A 14,051-nucleotide genomic window follows, 5' to 3' on the forward strand; every position below is an offset into this window, starting at 1 on the left:
TGTTTCATTTGGACAGTATGAATGGAATGTAATATCATTTTGATTAAAAAATGCCCCTTCTGAAATTCAAAATATAATTAATGATATTTTTAATCCATACCAAAAATTTACATTTGTTTATATTGTTGATGTTTTAATATTTTCTCAATCCATAGAACAACATTTTAAACATTTAAGAATTTTTCATAAGATAATTAAATAAAATGATTTTGTCGTTTCTCTACCAAAAATAAAATTATTTTCAGCAAAAAATTAGATTTTTAAGCTATGACATCTTCGGAAGAAAAATAAAACCAATCCAAATATCAACTGAATTTACTAATAAATTTTATGATGAAATCACAAATAAAAATTAATTGCAAAGATTTGTAGGATGTTTAAATTACATATATAAGATTTTATTCTAAATTTAAAACAAACTTGTGAACCTTTGTATCAATGACTTGGGAAAACACCTTCTCGATTAAATGAGTACACATGCATTATTAAAACCATTAAAAACCTTGTCAAAAAGTCTTTCTTGTCTATCCATTATCAATCCATATGCATCACTCATTGTAGAAACAGATTCATCAGATATCAAATATGGTGGCATTCTCAAACAGTCTATCAATGGTCAAGAGCAATTAGTTCTTTTATCACATAAAAAACAATACATTACCGTACCTCATCTTACCACAATAAAACTCAAACTTCTTTTATCACAATCCTAGAACCCAAATATTTGGCAAATTTCATATTCAAAACCGTCCAAAAAATATTTTCATTTCATTCCAAACCATCCTTAAAAAAAACATCTGTTTTATGAATATATTATGCTGGAAACTGATTCCATTGAAATAACTCACACCAGAAATAAAAAAGAGCCTAATAAAATTGTTTTTTCAAAAATAAAAATTGTGTTGGTCGTGATTCCAACCAAATAGAATCAAAGTATTTATACTGAAAAAAGATTTTCATATCAATTTCTACCCCAAAATTATTCCTATATCGATTATCAACAAGCTTGGTAAAATGTATTTTGGCTAAATAATTTTAATCATTCCTAGTTCATTAAGTTTAACAATGCTTATATTTAAAATTTTCCATTATGGTTTAATGATTGGTGGGACATTTTTTGACCTAAATGAAATTATTCTACCATATCATTTTAGAAAGTTTCAAATTTTTCTCCAACAATATTTTTCCAAACACTTTTTATCAAACCCTACATTTTAAAGCTATTTTCATATCGCCTAGATTTTTTGTTGAAATTACTCCATCATATAAACCAAATGGTATCTACCACTTTTTTGCATGTACTGAATTAAACGGTGGAAAAAATTCAATACAGTAGTCGCCGCAAAAAATGTAGTTGAAAAATGATTTTCCATATAGCCTCAGAACATGAAGCCAAATCTGTAAAAGAGCCAACAATTTTTAGCCCAAAGTTAATGGGTGTTATGGCTCAAGCTACAAATGAAGAACTCAATATTATTATTCAACATATTTCATCTCCATCTGCTACAAATCAAGAAAAAAGCAATTCTAATGCTCAAGAAAAAGAATATCAGTATGATTTTGCCAACTTCTTCAATCATATTGAATCAGTCGATCAAGAAAAAATCTGAAGACAAAATTCAAATCTCTATGAAGAGATAATTTTACTTTAAAGTATGTGTCATGTCCTATAAAAAGATAATAAAGCAGTTCAGAGTTGTATATCTACATCTCCTGCAAGATATAGATGTATCTTGTAAAAGTGTCAACGTGTCAATGTGTCATGTAAAATACAGTGTATAAACAACTCTGAACTCCTATCATGTGTATAAAAAGAAGCCTAGGAAAGTTAGGGAGGACATTCTTTGAGTGTATCTTTCAGCTTTTTTAAGGAGAGAAAATAGCTTATACCGTGATATTGTATACCACGTTCTCTCAATCTTCTACTTTTTTTTCAAGTAAGTCTTTAATTTTCCAACACCTACTTTAGAAATTTCTCAATAATTTAATCATTTATTTTCATTTTTAACAAATATTTAATTAATTATTTCATACCATCTTTTCCATAACACTATTCACCTCATTTGTACGTGACAATCATGCAAAATACACACATTATTATAAGTATACCACTTAATTCCTATTCATTGCATATTACTATCACATATGTCCATGTCTCTCTATTTGTTAGTCACCTCAGCTTTTCTCTCTACACCTATCTATATATATATATATCTAATAATTAAGTAGATATTTTTCTATATATTTTTTTTCAAAAACAACCACCCCTCAAACACAAATTAACATCTTTTATGTTTTATGTTCTTCACTGGGGTAAGGTCAGTTTGTTACCCAAAAAGAATTTTGTTTTGTGTTATTCATCATTGTGTATTTAGAAAATAATCTAAATTGTTATTAAAATTATTGTTTAATGTGAATTCAAGATATTTAGAAGTATAGTCTCCATATTATAAATATACATTTTGTTGTTTTCCAGGGTTCTATTTGATTTTTGAAGTTTAAGAAAGGAACAATTTAATCTTTAAAGTTTAAATAGCCTTAAATGGTCTTTAAAGCTACTTTGACGGTTTATGATTAAGTTAGCTGATTTGATAAAGATAGATTAATTTAATCCTAGCTTACCGTTAATCAACAAACCATCCGAGCAACATTATGAACTATTTAAAACTATTTCTCAAACTTAAAACTAATCAAATTTATTAATGATGATTTATATTCAACTTAATATTAAATTGATAACTAAAACTAGTTTTACTAATATATGGTATCTTCTAGGTTTGCAATTTGAATCCTTCCATCTTCTATAACTTATAACTTATAACTTATGAATTATGATAAACAATATAACTAATAAGTAATTATATGAATTATGATAAACTCAAACACATTTTAAATTGTTCGAGTTATAACTTAATATAAATTCCTTGTTTTACCTACCAAACGTGTTCCATGTTTTTCATTGAGTTCTATTTTTCTAATTATTATGAGCAATGTTTTAATTGGATTCAAGTATTTTGTGAATCCAGACACCTTTTAATTTGCTTGATTTTAGAGCATTGGATATAAGTACAAGCATATCAAGTTTTAATTTTTTTTTTTTTTTGGCAAGAATCCGACCAACTTAGGTTAATTTTCAAAAATTCTAGACTACAAAATATATATATATATATATATATATATATATATATATATATATATATATATATATATATATATATATATATATATATATATATATTCATAACAGTTTCATATACTTTTGATTTTGTAACAAATTAGGACTTCTAACTTTAATATGAAATTTCTTAAAAGGAATCAAATTGTTACAAATTTCACTGCACGAGAAATAAATTATGTAAATATATATAGATTCAAAGTCTAAAAGCTCCTTCATAGAAATTAAGAACAAAATGTGTTCCTAACCAAAATTCTGCACCTCATCAAAAACAGAGCTTAAGCTCAACTAGCATCAAATGTAGGCTAAGAAGGAAGATGTCTGTAGTTAAGATCCCACTCAAAATAAAATAAAATTTACACCTCTAAAGTTGCAAGTCACAACGCTACCCCTATCTATTACTACTTTTTCTAATGCGAATGTTTTCTCGATCTTTCAGCTTTACAGTTCAAATAGCTATCTGAAATTGCATTTGTTTTGGTATAGTTTGCTAAAAGTTATCTTCTAATACAAAAGAAAATCTTATAGTTATAGATCATCTAACAAAAGAAATCACTTGAGAGAAAAAATAATTTCGAAATTGCCCATTTTCCTCTTCAAAATAAAGTGTTTGTACTTTTAATCAGTCCTAGTCTATTCAAATAGGTGCAAAGTTCAAGGTTAGCTTCTAGTGAGAGCGCCCAAATTTGAATATAAAAAGAAAAAGAATAATATGGATCAATAACATGTGAACTCTCTCTGTACATGAAAAGCCTAGCAAAAAGACCATTGAAGGAAGGTTTGAGGCCTTTGCATATTTACAGATACCATTTTACCAACATGATCTGAAGCCTTGAATCAAATTATATGGTATGAAAATTTCAATCTACTAAAGAAGATGATAATGATTTACCAGCTTATTGACACTAAATTTCAATGGTTCTTCAACTCTTCCACCAAGCTCGCTTCTCGTACAGCTGTAGCAGGGTCAGAAGTTTGCTTTCCTGCAAAACTGCATCAGAACAATGGATTTTTTTAAAGATGAATGGCACACAATAGTGAAGTGTTTACTACAGTGAATGGTGGAAAGATTGTGCTACACTGACTTGAGAATGTGGGATTCAGGTTCGTTAACATTAGGGGAAGATTGAAATTGAAGTGAATGCTGAACGATCAAGCCTGCACTTCCACCAACGGAAGGGGCAGGAGAATCTGATACCGTTACCATTGTGCTACCTTTAGCACTCATTCCTGCAAGAAGTTTTTACAAACATGATCTTAAATAATGCTTCATAACTACCCTCCTTTACTCACAACGTCAATATAAGAGCTTTTTTGCAATTCTAGTACCTCTGAAGGTGATGGTATACAAGGCTTTTACTATCAATGTATTGTTTCTAATAGTCATGCCAAGAAAAAGGACAAAGAATAGCACTCAAGGAAATATAAAAAATGAGGGGCTGGGGGGAATATAAATTTAAGTATCCCATACCTTGAAAGATGATGACTACAAAGAAGAGTAATGTGATGAATAACGCAGGTAAGCTGCTGTTGAATGAAGATGTTTTCTCTGCTTTCATCTTCTTCAAAGCTTTTATTCTCTCAACTGTGGCACGTTTTTTCACGGCTAACTCAGCAATTTCTCTAACAAAGATCCTGTCGGCAGCATCCAACGATGGACCTCTCGGAGGTCGTGGTGGCTTGTGAACTTTTCCATTCTTCTTAATCTTCCCTTTCACGTTATTCTTCTCAGCAAAAGCCCCAAATTCTCTCCTCTTTTCTCCATCTGAACTCTCCATCAACAACTCCACATTCTCATCAACACCAAGCTTAACAAGCTTGGTGGAATTACTACTGGAAGCAAAGATACCAGTTCGACTTACTGACCTATCAGATGACAGAAACCCACTCCGAAGCCTGCCAAAGGTTTTCCTAGCATGTGGTTTTGATGTCGAATCAGTTTCACTGCTCAAATCGTCTTCACTGGTATTACCACCACCTTCAAGATCTATTTCAAACTCTCTATCTTTTGTAGCCATACAATCTATAGCACCCATCTAAAGAGGTTTTACTTTCCATTTCAGCAGGGCATTCATTCTACCAGGATCCTGAATCATATGGGCCTTCTTTTCTTCTCATCTTCTTAACACTGGAGAATCCTTGTATAGAATAAATAAATAAAGCCAAAACAACTTTCCATCAGTTTTTTACACAGCTCAAATTGTACCCATAAACTTGAGCATTTTGTTCATTCCATTTATTTCCTAAACTTCAGAATTTCAATAACATCATTGTCCTCCCAAGTCCCACGCCATACGAACAACGTTGAAGAATGTTGCTATGACATGCTCATTATCCATCAATAACTCACCCCATCACACAAACTTAATTAAAATCTATGTAATAAGCAGTCACATCAATTTTCCATTAATAGTATTAACCACAATGCCTAAATAGAAGCATAATCTGGCGTTAAAAAGGAGAAGATTAGAGGACATGGTATTACTTCATGGACTAAATCTGTAATTTAACCTTCTTAATATTTAAGCTTTTCATCATTTTTTAAAGTTTCGTATGATGCATGGTTATGTGCACAAATTGAATCAAATGAAGAGTCACCCCCGCCCCCCGCCCCCGCCCCCAACAACAAGAACAACCCCTTTTCAGTTTTCTTGCAAAAATGGCAAATGAAAAGCAGAAATTGAATCAAATAAAGAGTGAAGGCTTTCCTCTTCATCTGCTTTCATTTACTCCAAACAACAGAGCATACAATGGAAACACCAAACTCATTAAAATGAAGATACACCTGCAGTAACAAGAAAAGGGTTGGGGAATCGACTAGTTTTTTCGACTTTCATGGTTGTTTTACCCTTAACGAGAGAAAGAATAACTCACCGACAAGCAGTAAATCAATAAGAAGAAGCCATTTCCGCCATCTTCAGGGTACAGTCCATGAAGGGATGGAACGAGAAAGGCGAGAAAGCGATCTGGGGAACAGAAAAGGAGTGATTTGGAGATGAAAGAAAGAGAACCCAGATCGTGAAATTGGAGAAGAAATTTTGAGACAGAATCGAAATGGGGAGAAAAAATCAGATCTGAAATCGTGAGGTGCGGCGCTTAAAGAGCATTTGTACATTCTAAAAGTAGTTCATTTCGGTCAATTTCCAATTATTCAATGAATTAACATGAAACGTTATCAACGTTTCTCTTCATTTAACAATCATTCATACAAATAATAACTCTCTAATCAATTGGATAAATTATTTTAGAAGATGTAATATTACTTTAGCCTTTCAAAATGATTCAGAAATATTTTAGTCATTTTGAACCCTTTATAAAATAATAATAATCCACTTTTTAGAAATAACATTTTTCTTAAGAATCCAAACAAACTCTTCCAATATTTTTTTTTAACTCTCATTTCTTGGTTTTAAGTGACTCGCACACAATTTCAAATCTCAATTTTCTATGATGAGATAGTTTAACCTTCGATTGTATATTACATCTTCAAAAGGAAATTAAATATTGCATCTTCAAAAGGAAATTAAAGTGCTTTTGAAACAAATAAGAAGTTCAAAAAGTTTTTCTTCTATGAAGCTTAGTTTTTTTCCTAATTAACCTTAAATACATGTTAATTAAGATTCAACCATGTTAAATTATGTTAAAATTGATAAAAACAAACATTTTTAGTTCAAAAACGTGCCGAGTGGAAATTGAACGGTTGTTTGATCAACTAATCTAGACATTAATTTATGCTTATTAAAAGATAAGACAAAAGTAGGAATTGTTTTATAACAATGCTAATCATTTGCTATGCTTTACTTTGAAAGAGGTAACCACGTCCCATTAAAATAAACAGTGCCTTTTTTATGTTTGTAGTGGGTCCTCCCCTCGACTTTGGTTGCTATGCTCAGCTAAACAAAACAACCTTGCGTACCATTACCAAATATATTAAAAATCACGAGTCCTGTAATTCAAATTTTCCTACAACTAATTGCACTAAGAAGACATGGTATCAGTTCGTAGAGAATTGATATAAACTGCTCAAGGACCTAATACCAAAATGATTTCAAAATTCCAATATGTTCCATCAAATTTTTAAGCAAGATTCCTCTCATTTCCATGTCTCTTGTTTTTCCTAATAGGTACAAGCATTTGAAAGTTAAGACATCGAAATTTGAAAATACACAACCTCTTTATCTTGGGGATTGATATTTCACGTTATCATTTGAGAAAATCTAACTATTATCTAGTACAAAGCAAAATCGGAGGAATAAAGTCCTGTTTGAATTGAAATTGAAAAAGTAAGGAAAGCTCTTCCTAAACCTACGAACCCCTTAGATAATAAATATAAATAAAATAAAACCTGATATTAGTCACAAAATATAGGAAGATTTGACCTTCTAGAATCAAACACACATGGAACCTTCAATAATAGAAATACAAGTTCACCAAAAGTGTTAAGGTGTCATCCTAGGATTTCCTAGCACCATGACCAAAATAAATATATGTTCCTATCCTATCTTCCAAATGAATGTTCCAAAATATATTCCTGTCGTTTCTCCCCCACTTGCTTTGTATATCTAAAGGGAAATAGGATAATCAAACATATCCAATATTCTTGGTCATGAACATCTAAATAGGTTGTTTTCAAATAAAATAACTATAATATGTATTATCCACATAAAAGGGTTCTATCCATTGAAGAAGGTCAACAAAATTCACCAATACTTGTAAAAACACAACTAAACACTTAACAAACTATAATTAAGATAAGACTTAACCCAAACTTCTAGTTTACCTCAATAATCCACACTAAGACCCCTGTTAAAGCAGTTATTTAGTATCAAAACATGTCACTTCCTGGCCTTCACAAGTACATACAAAATAATTACAACTGATGGATTATTCCGATGCAGGCTAGTGAAAACACCCAAAACTTCAACACCTTAATGTGTAAGAAAAGTTAGTCAGTTCGTTCTCAACAATCAGATGTATTATGCATAAACGAGCTTAACTCAATCGTAATTTGCATGAACTCTCTAGAAGTCAAAGGTTCAATTTTGGGGCGTATTATGTCATCCCAGGGATTCAGGCCATCTGTTCAAAACCATAAAATTGGGGAATGATATTGGCAAGTATAATATTTTCCATTAGCTTCAAGTTAATATCTTAATCAATATCATGTAGAATCAAACGCTTCTACTTACGTTTACTTACTACTTTTCCAGAAGCATTTCTTCAAATTAAGCAGTTCTGATAATACAAAAATTTAACGTAAAACAGTCATTTCTAAAGATTATAAACTAAGAAAACCTATACCCTTCTATGACATTTCTATTTCATATGAATAAGAAAGAAAAAGAAGACCAGACAAAATATTAAAGACGAGAAATTCCCCTTCTGCTACATCAAAAATCCATTCATTTCCCAGCCAAAAACATATGAACCAAGCCATACCTTTAGTTTATGGGTTATCATAGTGGGATTTTGGAAAAGAGTTCACAGTTTCAGATAAGTATATAAAACATAATCAGTGAACTGTGTGGCATTACCGATTGATAATCGGATCACAACTAGTACACTATTCAAAACTTCCAAGTCCAAATAGCAGTGATAAGCAGTTTTTAAACTTAATAACCGGTCAACTATCCTGAGCTTCCATGACAGTGAAGGACTGTTTCAATACAGTCATGACGCTTGTTCCCAACAATTAGATAGGGAAAACATTAGAAAGAAAAGTTTGCCAAGGTATCAATTTATAACCAATTCAAAATCTCAACCGTTCAAGAGAACTTCATCTGACTAATAAATCCAAGATGGCATTGCATGCCTCTCTTTACAACAAGTTCTGAACCAGATGAACTATCAAGCTTAACTATAAAAACAACTGGTAGTAGGCTACTTTGAATGCTAATTGGTCCAAGACCGTAAGATACATACTTACCTTTCATTAGGCGTTCCTCCAAGCATTATGCCTCTACCCAAGATGGATCTGAATCCTGAAAATTTGGGAATGAAATTAAAGCTATTGCTGGCTAAGGGGCCATTTGCTGTAAATTAAGATTGCACATGGAACGCCAAAACAACCTTCTAATGGACATGGGCTCAAGTCCACGCACTTTATGGAGTAATATGAAATTCGGCATGGAGATTATGTATTGCCAATCATACAGCCAAACCAAAAAGTTGAAGATGACTAAAATCCTTTTAATTTGGCTGAAGGGTTAGACTACTTACCAACTTACTTCCTGGTTAACAAATTAGTATCGTTTGTAAGCATTCTCGTAATCATCACGCCTCTGACGTTGAAACTCCCCAAAATTACCATGAGGTCTTGAAGGATAATTCTCCATGTGATTTTGATACTTGCTTCTTGAATCGAGGGCTGCCAAATTAGCCCCTTCATAATGGGCATTGACTGAGCCACCTTCATATTCAGAATAGTTATGCTGCTTATAACCACCAAAACCTGAAGCAGCCATTTGCTGGTGCACTTGTTGCTGACGCCTTTGGGCATCAAGTTGGAGAAACTCATCCCACTGCTTTGCATGTGTGCCCCTCAAATGAGTCAATTTCTTCGTGTAGCTCTCTCTCATCTCCCTTATAGTCTTTTTATAGAACAATAAGTAAAAAGCACAAACTTGAAATTAAAATAACGAAGAGTAGGAAATTCATCGTGTAAAGAAGATCCAAATGGGGGGAAAATCTCAACATAGAAAAAGGGAAAAATACACCAGGTTCCATTTGATGAATGATTGCATTGATAGGGGATCCATACCTCACGGTTTTTATAATTTTCTTCATCTTCTTCTTTATCACGAATCTTTCCAAGTTCAGTTGCTTCCCTTTTATACTCTATCTCCAGTTCTTCAAGAGATTGGGGAAAAGCTGGATACTCAAACTGACGACTAGATTGCAAATCAGATCCTCTTCTCTCATTGTCCCATCCTTCAGTTCTACCATATGCATTCTTGTTCTGATAACTATCATATGAACCAAACGAGCTGCCAGAATAAGGTGGATGAGCTGGAGACTTTGAGTGGCTTGAACGACCTCTAACTCTGTCATTGCCATACGCTTCAAAATAAAGGAAGAGCAATGTTAATAGTAGATTTAGCAATGCAATATGTTGTCAAATTCAACGTGATCATAAAATCATACAAAGAAACCATAGGAGGAAAAACAACCCGGATGCCCGTTCATAAAATTATTATGTTTTGAAGACAATCTGACCAATTCCTATCAGTGAAAATTACTTCAGAGTTGCATACATAAGCTTGAACAGAAGAACTTACCTTGTGCTGCAAACAAACATAAGCAACAAACAACATTGTTAAGAAGAACAAAAAGATCATTTGTAAAAAGATGGAGAAACAAAGATAACTACGAGCTACAACATAGAATTACCAGCTTTCTATTGATGCCGTAAACATATCCTAAGCTTTTCCTACCTTGAACCGAGCTCCTTGGATATTTCTGCAAATCATCACGAGCACGATTTTCCACAACCTTCTCCTGTCTGCTAAACCTAGGTTGAAATTGTGATGCATTTGTAGGACCAGAATGTGATCTATGGACATCAGAACGTTGTGATCTTGAACCAGCAGGGCTTCGATCCGGTGACCTGGACCTACTCATATGAGAACTAGAAGAACCCTTTTGATCACCATCCTCCTTAATTAACTTGTTGACAGCATCCAATCCCTTTAACAAAATTAGCCTGTCCTTGCCACTAACAATTATGAATTTCTCATCCATCTTGATCTTACAACCAACGTCCTTTTCTATCTTCTGTATTACTCTATCAGTGAAAATTGCTCTCACGTGTTTATCCCTGGCTGGTACCCTTTCAAAAAAATCTTGAGATTTACGACTTGATCCCAATGTTGAGGGGCATCCCTATAAATAAACAAAATTGGTAAGTACCATTAGTTAAAACAGTGATAATTCACTTGAATTCTATTTTTGTGTGAAGAAAGGGTCATGATCTTAAAGCAAATAAAGAAGTTCCAGTAGTTCTACTTCTTGTAATCTCGCTTCTCCCCTTGCATCACATGCACCCGCACGTGTGTACAATGTGAATGTGTGGATTCTGTATACATGCAAGTTGGTATTGGATGGAAAACCATGCTTCGGCAAAGATAATGCTTCTATGCCTAATCATTAGGAATACTCTACCAAAAAAAAATTAGAGATATTCTAACCAATCATCTGGTGAGTAATTTTTTCTTGAAGAAGCATCATAGATGTGAATACACCCTTTCTTACACCTTGGCCTCCATGATACACCCTTTCTTACACCTTGGCCTCCATGATTGAGTCCCAATTCATATATATTTTCTTTCTTTCTTTCTTTATTTCTTTATTTATTTATTTATTTATTTATTTTAGTTGAGGTTTTTGCAATTTTGCGTATACAGACTCAATAGAACAGGTATAAGTGGGACAAAAGTTAATTTAGATGTGCAGGTGTAGCTTCAAAACCATGAGGCTACTTGGGCCTTCACAGTTGATGGTAGTTTTTTTTCAATAGGATCATAGCCGATGGTAGTGAATCAGTTATTGCCCTGTATTCAGCCTCAAGATAAGGTGAAGGTTTATTTGATGAATAACAGGGCAGTTGTATAATTACAAATAAGCAAGTTCATATGTTATTTAAATTTCATAAGCTACGAAGGAATGGAAAAACCCCCAGTAGGAGAACAAAACATACAGAGTAGTTGGATAATTAAGGACAGATCCAAGTCTCTTGATCTTGACTGCCTAAGGATTAAACAGCCAGCAATTGAATAAACTTCACTACTTCAAAAGTATGGATCCTAAAAATTAACATGCAGCATGTCATACGCAACAAAATTTCAGATACTTGAAAGAAGACTACAAATATATAAAATAAACGACCTTACTATAGGTTGTATAATTGTACTCTTGAGTTCAAAAGACTACAAATATAATTACAAAATAGAAGGGGAAAATACTGCAATGAGCTCAACAATGTTTTAATATACAGGAAGGAATTTCACTTGTTTCATAGGAAGTTAAGAGTTCAGTCTGGTACTAACATACAAGTGATAGCATCCCCTCAAAAAGATTTAGTGTTCTAATTGAACAAACTGCCTGACACACGTGAACTTTTACAATAGAACTCATATCTCTCTAGCTGTGAAAAATGTATGTGCAATAACTTTACGAGATCAATAAAAATTCTACAGTACCCATAATACCTGAGTAAAATGGCCTGATTCACCACATCTTTTGCAGATCATTTCTTCCTCTTTTCTCTTCTTCCAATTCCTCTCTGTAGCTTTTGACTTGGCCTCCCAAACCTTGGCTTCTCGGCTGGTAAAATCAGTTGGCACAGCATTGGGATCACGAGGTTCATCCTCCTCATCAGAACCAGCATGAGACCTTTTATTTGTATTCGTCTTCTCTTGTGGAACAACAGTGGTGGATCGTGGAGGGCCTGTGTATTCCTTGTAGAGTTCACTAAAGTCATCATCTGCATCCACATCTGGTGAATTTGCCATCACAAAAAGAGCAAATTCAATTGAGCTCCTGCATTTTATCACCACGACCCACCACTAATCAATGAAAAGATTTATCACAGAAAAAGAGAAATGCCCATTCCAGACTAAAAACACCTTGAATTGGAAAAAGACAAAATAAAAATAAACAGCTAGCATTATACGGGGAGGAACCAAACGTTTGGTGTAAATACGTGCCATAATCAAGGAAGTGACATTCATAACCCTCAGTTGTATTAGATTGCATAAAAAGCTAACAGTACCATTTCCGGAGAGAAGTAAATAAAGCAGGAGAAGAAAAACCCATTGGATGTCCCATCATCCAGTTACTCATATCCTAATTCTAAAATTCAGGTTCAGATATAAGGTACCAGTTAATCCCTAAGAATAATTACTTGGGAAATGTTTTCATTTCCACTCGCAACTCACACTTCCAACTCCACAACTCCACTAAGGCCATCAGAAGACGAAAAAGAAAGTTCGGCAAACAACGTCGCCGGAATAAAACATTGCACACTTGAATCAGAAAAACAAAAAAAAATCAAGACAAAGACACAATGTAGCAGCATCAATTATCAACACATACAGTCAAGTAGTACGAATAATGAACTTCCAATTGAAGCAAAATCGAAAACGTACAAAGAACAACGCTGAAACGAAAAGAAAGGTTTGTCGGGGAGAGATAGAAAGACTAATAAAGATCCAAAACGGAGGGGGGAAGAGAAGAGTTAGTTAGTGAGGAATTGATACTGAGAGCAACAAATATTCGGGCAAAACATGATGGAGAGGAAATCAGAAGAAGGAAAGAAAAAGGGAGAAGAGAAAAGCGAAAGAAAGCAATATAGAAGGGGAAACGATAAGTACCTTGTGGGCGAAGTGAAGAAGCTGCCAGCGGAGGCGGAAGCGGAAGCGAAGGCAGCTGCCGGAAGAAAGGTAGAGGGTGGGTGGGGGTGTATATGGCCGGAACTGCCGCGGAATAAAACCAGGGACTCCGATAGGGTTTGAACGGTTTGATGATATTAGGTAAAATACCAATATACCCCCGTGATTTAGGGTATTGGCATTTGACTCCACCACACAAGAAGGGTGTGAGATGAGATGAGCATTTGTGGTTTGTTACAGGAAGTTTCTAGAAGATTACGATGAAGACACTTTTTAGCAATTTTATTTACATTGAACGTCAACCTATGGTTACGATGAAGATACTTTTCTTATTCGAAGTTCATTAATCACATTGAAATCAATTTATGGAAAAAAAAAATTTAATACGGTCAAAATTAGAATTGATAGATAAACCTGTGGTTAAAATAGATTAGTGAAATCATCGAATATGTTAAGTCGTAAATCTATACAAGGTTCAACTGAGCTAT

The 14,051-nt window shown here is 33.4% G+C and overlaps 2 protein-coding genes across 8 annotated transcripts; both read right to left on the bottom strand.

The window, feature by feature from the left end:
- Positions 1-3,770: 3,770 nt before the first annotated feature.
- LOC101214824 lies at positions 3,771-6,322 on the bottom strand. 2 transcript variants are annotated; one of them, XM_004147946.3, is made up of 4 exons: positions 6,050-6,322; positions 4,647-5,313; positions 4,261-4,405; positions 3,771-4,166 (listed from the first exon to the last, which is right to left on the bottom strand). In XM_004147946.3, exons 2-4 carry the CDS (start codon positions 5,209-5,211, stop codon positions 4,088-4,090), a joined length of 789 nt encoding a protein of 262 aa, XP_004147994.1. In that variant the 5' UTR covers positions 5,212-5,313; positions 6,050-6,322; the 3' UTR covers positions 3,771-4,087. The 2 variants fall into 2 exon arrangements, with proteins under 2 accessions (XP_004147994.1, XP_011651534.1); XM_011653232.2 differs by having other exon boundaries at positions 4,647-5,303; positions 6,050-6,293.
- Positions 6,323-7,784: 1,462 nt separating this feature from the next.
- LOC101215062 lies at positions 7,785-13,738 on the bottom strand. Of its 6 annotated transcripts, XR_004215086.1 has the most exons (9): positions 13,546-13,738; positions 12,382-12,712; positions 10,609-11,056; positions 10,453-10,458; positions 9,936-10,234; positions 9,395-9,765; positions 9,102-9,156; positions 8,365-8,410; positions 7,785-8,254 (listed from the first exon to the last, which is right to left on the bottom strand). XR_004215086.1 is itself a non-coding variant. In XM_031882149.1 (7 exons), exons 2-6 carry the CDS (start codon positions 12,682-12,684, stop codon positions 9,418-9,420), a joined length of 1,404 nt encoding a protein of 467 aa, XP_031738009.1. In that variant the 5' UTR covers positions 12,685-12,712; positions 13,546-13,737; the 3' UTR covers positions 8,692-9,156; positions 9,395-9,417. The 6 variants fall into 6 exon arrangements, 2 of the variants coding, with proteins under 2 accessions (XP_031738009.1, XP_011651535.1); XR_004215085.1 differs by lacking the exon at positions 8,365-8,410; XR_004215087.1 differs by lacking the exon at positions 8,365-8,410 and having other exon boundaries at positions 9,245-9,765.
- Between the last annotated feature and the right edge of the window lie 313 nt (positions 13,739-14,051).

This window comes from Cucumis sativus, chromosome 3 (genome assembly GCF_000004075.3).
Source record: "Cucumis sativus cultivar 9930 chromosome 3, Cucumber_9930_V3, whole genome shotgun sequence".
Lineage (NCBI taxonomy): Eukaryota > Viridiplantae > Streptophyta > Magnoliopsida > Cucurbitales > Cucurbitaceae > Cucumis > Cucumis sativus.

What these genes read in the sequence shown, in the direction of transcription:
- LOC101214824 (XM_004147946.3), bottom strand. Translation starts at nt 5,211, where the DNA reads ATGGGTGCTATAGATTGTATGGCTACAAAAGATAGAGAGTTTGAAATA. An exon ending in TGTAGTCATCATCTTTCAAG is followed by an intron (nt 4,406 to 4,646) that starts GTATGGGATACT and finishes AACTTCTTGCAG; the next exon opens with GAATGAGTGCTAAAGGTAGC. An exon ending in CCTGAATCCCACATTCTCAA is followed by an intron (nt 4,167 to 4,260) that starts GTCAGTGTAGCA and finishes GTTCTGATGCAG; the next exon opens with TTTTGCAGGAAAGCAAACTT.
- LOC101215062 (XM_031882149.1), bottom strand. Translation starts at nt 12,684, where the DNA reads ATGGCAAATTCACCAGATGTGGATGCAGATGATGACTTTAGTGAACTC. An exon ending in AATCAGGCCATTTTACTCAG is followed by an intron (nt 11,057 to 12,381) that starts GTATTATGGGTA and finishes GTTTATTTATAG; the next exon opens with GGATGCCCCTCAACATTGGG. An exon ending in AAAATTATAAAAACCGTGAG is followed by an intron (nt 9,766 to 9,935) that starts GTATGGATCCCC and finishes TTCTATAAAAAG; the next exon opens with ACTATAAGGGAGATGAGAGA.